Source organism: Carlito syrichta, unplaced genomic scaffold (assembly GCF_000164805.1).
Source record: "Carlito syrichta isolate Samal-C Ts95f unplaced genomic scaffold, Tarsius_syrichta-2.0.1 Scaffold310650, whole genome shotgun sequence".
NCBI lineage: Eukaryota > Metazoa > Chordata > Mammalia > Primates > Tarsiidae > Carlito > Carlito syrichta.
This window is the reverse complement of record NW_007254746.1, coordinates 656,270-662,196: the sequence shown is the minus strand read 5'-3', so window position 1 is coordinate 662,196 and position 5,927 is coordinate 656,270. Positions and strand designations below refer to the sequence as shown.

The 5,927-nt window shown below is 36.9% G+C and overlaps 1 protein-coding gene across 1 annotated transcript in view; it reads left to right on the top strand.

Annotated features, from left to right (window-relative positions):
* The first annotated feature begins 3,012 nt into the window (after positions 1 to 3,012).
* KIAA1109 (KIAA1109 ortholog) overlaps positions 3,013 to 5,927 on the top strand; it is a 219,682-nt gene continuing 216,767 nt past the window's right edge. The window contains exon 1 of the mRNA XM_021717738.1: positions 3,013 to 3,133. Within this exon, the coding sequence (XP_021573413.1) occupies positions 3,037 to 3,133 (97 nt within the window). The 5' untranslated portion in view covers positions 3,013 to 3,036. The remainder of the gene's footprint in view (positions 3,134 to 5,927) is intronic.

Here is a 5,927-nt window from a genome sequence, read left to right as displayed (position 1 = left end):
TGTTTAATTGAGGAGACAGACTCTAAACTGATAATTACAATATGATATGATAAGTGCTAAGATACAAGGGTAGTCATTTCAAACAGCATTTATTTAGAATTTTCTGTATTGTTAGATATTCTACTAAAAATTATTATAAATATTCCAAATCTCATACTTAATATAAATCTCACACTTAATACAGTTTCTTAGCTTGATGGTAGAATTTTTTTTTTTTTTGGTTTTTTAGTTGGAGTCTCACTCTGTCACCTGGGCTAGAGTGCAGTGCAGTGGCACACATGGCATTGCACCCTTGACCTGCTGGGCTCAGGCAATCCTTCCACTTCAGCCTTCCAAGTAGCTGGTATTACAGGCATGTACCACCATGTCCAACTAATTTTTGTTTGTTTGTTTTATTGTAGAGACGAGGTCTCACCAAGTTGTCCAGGCTGGTCTCAAACTCCAGGGCTCAGGCAGTTCTCTCGCCCCTACCTCCTGGTGCTCGCCTCTACCTCCCGGTGCAGTGAGCCAATGTACCTGGCCTTTGGTTGTATTTTTAAGCTTAATAAATACTTAATAAGCAAATAAGCAGAAAGAAAGAAAGAAAGGAAGAAAGAAAGAAGGAAGGAAGGAAGGAAGGAAGGAAGGAAGGAAAGAAAGAAAGAAAGAAAGAAAGAAAGAAAGAAAGAAAGAAAGAAAGAAAAAGCCCTACATTTTATTGTACAGTTTTATCATATTGCTCCAAATAATCAAAATCAAATACAATGCCAGGATAAGCTATGGCACTTCACAGCTAGGTCTTCTCAAGTCATAAGTAGTGTTGTATAGACATATTCAAATTTAAGCCTGATAAAGAAAAACTTTTATTTTCCACAATTCTGTTCAACTTATCAGGTGATACTTGCTTTGGAAGACTGAGAGAGTCCTGGAAGGAGATTAGCCAGTATACTGCACTTTCTTGAGGACCTGTGGGCAGGTGTACAAATGGGAACTGGAGGAATTGTTACCAACCAGTACATCCCAACTCTGCTTTTCTGAGTTAAATCAGATAATTCTTGCTGAGGTGGGGTAGTATTGGGGGATTTAGGGTAAGCCATGATGATAAAGGCTCTCATCTATATTTCCCTTCAGCTAACCACCTGGGGCCATCTTTCTGCTAGCTGTTATTAATATAAATTAAACATGAAGAAAAATAGAAGATGAAAAGTAGAAGGTAATGGACCAAACAAACAAACAAACAAAATCTGGGAGTAATAAGAAGAAAGAAAAATAAGGGATGAAATAGAAGAGGTTTTAAATAAATATGAGCCAATACTTTAAAAATATATAGAAACGATCAGATTCTTTCATCTTTCCATCCTGGAGTCTTCCTGCATCTGGGTCCATCTTTTCCTCTGTTCTTCTTGTTCAGATAAAGAAAATGTTCCTCTGTTAGAAGCTAGTTTCTGTACATGTATATGCTCTGAATTGAAGTGAAATTTTAAAAATCTTATGTATTAAATATTGTGTACTTTGCATTGTATACTTTCATAGTCTTTTCTAACACAAAGGTTCATCTTTCTTGTTAAGAAAATTGTCCTCAGATTTGATAGGACTAGTTATAAGTGATAACAAAATAGTACCTTTGTTTGGATTTCTCCAGAAGCAAACCCTGGGTAAAGATTCAAGGGCAGATAGTTTATTTGGGAAATGATAGAAAGCATTGTCAGGGAAGAGAGAAAGGAAAGGAATGGAAGCCAACAGAGGGCATTATCCTGATGGTTACCACTTGGGCATCTGTAGCTCACTCGTGTTGTAAAACTCTCAGAGACCAAAGAAAGTATCCCTCAGAGATATCTTGAGCCAGTGGCAAGAAAGGCTTGAATATTTATCCACCAGCTTCCTGGCCATCATTGATATTAACTCTCTGGCTTCCATTTCTAGGAATGCAAGCTAATTAAGCAAGGTCCTGCAGACAGAAAGCAGCCCTCAGCAGAGTGTCTCACAGGTGTTCGTAAATGAGCAGTTGTCTTGTGTAGTGGTGAATGCCAGCAGTATATAAGCAAGACACCAATACCCTTGGCTGCCAGTAGCACACATTTATACAGTATATTATCTACCATGTGCCAGATATGGTTCTAAATGCTTTACATATATGAATTCATCAGTTCCCACAATATAATTCTGTGAGATAGGTTTTATTAGTGTCTTTTTTTGTATAACAGCCTCTCTTCCTTTGGGTAGATACTTATTGTGGTTTGCTGGATCAAATGGTAGATAGACTTTTAATTCTTTGAGAAATCTCTATATAGATTTTCATAGAGGTTGTACTAATTTATATTCCTACCAACAGTTTAGAACTTCTTTTCTTTTTATTCTGGGAGAAGGGTGGGAAAAACATTCAACTTAAGGTCTCAGAGCTTGAGAGGAGTGAGATTCTGGGTAGAGAAAAAGGAATCTACACAGGAAGTTTTCATGATGCAGAGTGTCAGCACCCAAGAGAAAGGTACTGTACCCCAAAGAGATAAGTAGGCTGCTTTCCTGTCTGATGGGAAGTGAGAAAAGAAAGACATTGCACTTAGGTTATCTTTCTAGTTCCAGGCCACTTTCCCCACCCACTAACACACACATAAACACTTGTGTTTTCTTACAAGAAACAAGGAAAATAGAATTATAGGCCTAATGGAAGACCACTTTCCCCACCCCCTAACACACACATAAACACTTGTGATTTCTTATAAGAAACAAGGAAAATAGAATTACAGGCCTAATGGAAGAGAGCAAGCTGGGCAATATGCTGGAGCAGGAGCAGGGTAAGAAGGACATATATCTCGGAGATGACTCATACAGAGCATGGGGAGAGGGCCTAACCAAGCAAGAAATATGTGAAGAATAATGGGAGCCCAGCATCACTGTTGGAGACTATTATAAAGGAAGGAAACTAGAATGACCTCTGTGATGATGGGTAAGAAGTTGAGGTATTCACAACACATCTGACAAAGGACTAACATCCAGAATCTGTAAAGATTTTAAATTTAACCTTTGACCTCTTTTAGGACTTTGGATGCTGCTCCAGTAATGGATCAAAGGAAGAATGACAGCATTGTCCCTAGTATCACTCAATTAGAAGATTTTCTTACAGAACACAATTCCAATGTTGTTTGGCTCCTTGTTGGTAAGTAGAATATATTTTCTTGTACTTTATTGTGTTTTATGTATGAATTAGCAACTGTTAGATATTAGGCAGTGGTTGACTGAAATTGGAACACTTATATTACCATTTATTTATTTTTAGGAAAGAAGATTTTTAATCTCTGTTTTTTTGGATATTTGTTCTGGAAACTGCTCTGGAATGCTCTTTACTTTTTCTTAGACTGCTTCTTAGGCTGCTTTCCTGTCTGATGGGAAGTGGGAAAAGAAGAAAGACATTGCACTTAGCTTATCTTTCTAGTTTCAGACCACTTTCCCCACCCCCTAACACACACATAAACACTTGTGTTTTCTTACAAGAAACAAGGAAAATAGAATTACAGGCCTAATTAATCTTTTAATCCCTTTCCTCATTCCTTGTGTACTTGGCAGTTGACTTTGCTATTCATAATTTTTTTGTACAATATTCTGTAAGTTTTCTAGGTATGCACAAATAATTCAAAGGAATGTATGACCAAATAGCACAAGAGAAATAGAAAGGGAAGGAAAATGAGTGCATGAGGGAATGAATATGAATGAATTGGGGGAGAAATACAGAAATAATGCCAGGGAAGGAAGAGATAATAACTATAGGCTGTTATTGTCCAGGAAGTTTTCATGGAAGAGCAGTATTTGATTTGAATTTTGACTAGGAATTGGAAATGTAGAGAGGACATTAGGAAGGTAAGATGGGATAAGAGCAGAAAGGGGGTAATTTGTTGAGCATCTTCTGTGTGCCAGATACCACAGGCATTTTACATATATTGTCTCATTTAATGCTTAGAGCAACCTTGTGAAGGTAGGTTTTATTCTTTTTCTTTTAATGTGTTGAGTAACTGAAGCCCATAGAGATTAAGTAATTTATATGGTTACACAGCTGGTTTTCTTCTGAGCGCAAGCCTTATGCTTCTTTCATAACACTACAGGATGTGGGGTGGGGATATGAGGTAAAGTGCAGATAAAAGGAATAACAATTGTTCATGCTTGGTAGGTGGAATTGGCTTACTATTTAAACCTTGAGTTCTATATTTTCTACTTGACAGAAATGAGCTATTATAAATCATCATTAAGGAAAGCCACAAAAGTAAAATGAAATGCTAAATATTAGAATGAAATAGAACTTCATCAAAGCAGCATTGGAGATTACCTTTTAGCTTAATTAAGGGCAGAATTCTTATTTCTCATCCCTTTCTTGTAGCGTAGAGTTTCTCTGACTTTTTCCTGCTTTCTATAAATCCTTTTATTAAGGAAAAAAACTGTAACAGTAACAAGCAAAAAAATTTGAATGATTGTTTAATCCCTCTGTTTGACTAGTGGCTTTATGATATTGAAGGGAATGGGGATGAGGGAATATGATATGAAGAGAACACCATTTGTTGCATACTAAAAGCATACTTCCTCAGCAAATGCCTGTTGCCTTTCTGAGGGATTCATAACAACCTACTGTTGACAGAGTAATTTATAGTAAACATTTGTACAAAATGACTTTAAGCTTAAAACACAATGGCATATAATCAAAATAATTTTTGAAAAATTTCTCTAGAAATAATTCTTATGGGCAAATCATATTTGCTACGTCAAAGCTGTTATTATCAACCTAAGCTACCCCAAGAAATGTATTAAGTTTTGACTCTTCGTGACTGCTTTGTTTTGTCTATATTAAATACTTTTTTAAAAGTTAAGGACTTAATGTGATGTTGCTAAAAGTTTATATGTTTTGATTCACATTACTTTCTCATAATTTAGAAGTGCTTATATTTTCAAAAAGGATACGTAAGAGAAAATTTACTATCAAAACAGTACTTTCCTTGTTTTGTCTTGTGTATATACTTGACTTGGTTTTTTTTGGAACTAGGAATTTTATAGAAGTCTATACATTTTTCATTAAAAAATTGTGAAATTTAAACTGTCATTAACCGTAGCTTATCCAGTGACATCCTTTAAAAGTAAATTATTGTCTTACCAATTACAGCAAAATATCTAGTATCAGGTGGTCTATTTTAGGCTAGAATTCCAATTTCTTTTCTATTACTTTTTTAAAACAGAAATTGCTAATTTAAAAAACAATGACAATTCTCTGATTTAAAGTTATCAACTTTCTTTTTTTTGTTCCTCAAGTACCTATAGCCTGTTTCAGGAAGTAACTTGAGGATGAGCTTATGTGTGAGTTTTTGGCATAAAAAAAGGTGGATGTGTTTCAGAATATTCAACAACATGGGCTTTCTCCTCCTAGAATGTTGTCCCGACCAGCGGGACAAGTAAAACATGGGCACGAGGAGGACTACCTGCTGCTGGTGAAAAGAGAGAGAGAGACCAAGAGAGAAAGAGACAGGAGACACGCAGAATAGAGGCAAGACAGTGTTCTGATCAAGCCTCCAAATTTTATTGTTAGGCGATTGCTTATATACATAGCAAAGAGGGGCGGGCTGAAATAGGGCGTGTGGCGGCTTATGATAGGAGGAAGAGTAGTGGGTGGTATGAGGAGAGGAGGTGGGAGGGGTGTTGTGGCTTGGCGCGCGCGGGCTTTTTGGAGGACAAAGAAGAAGGCTTATATGAGATGATTGCTATTTTTAAAATGGCTCCCAACATCTCCTCCCTTTCTGTTCAAAGACAGAAGGGATGGTGAGCATTAACCGGGTGAGGGAGTAGGGGCCCGGCTCCTCCCGTGGATTCTCCGAGTCCACCACCATTGGCTCTTGGTATCTTTTGGGGAGGAGAGGCAGAGCCAGAATTGATTTTTGAGAAAATTAGAAAATTAGATACCAACCTCTATGCAAGCC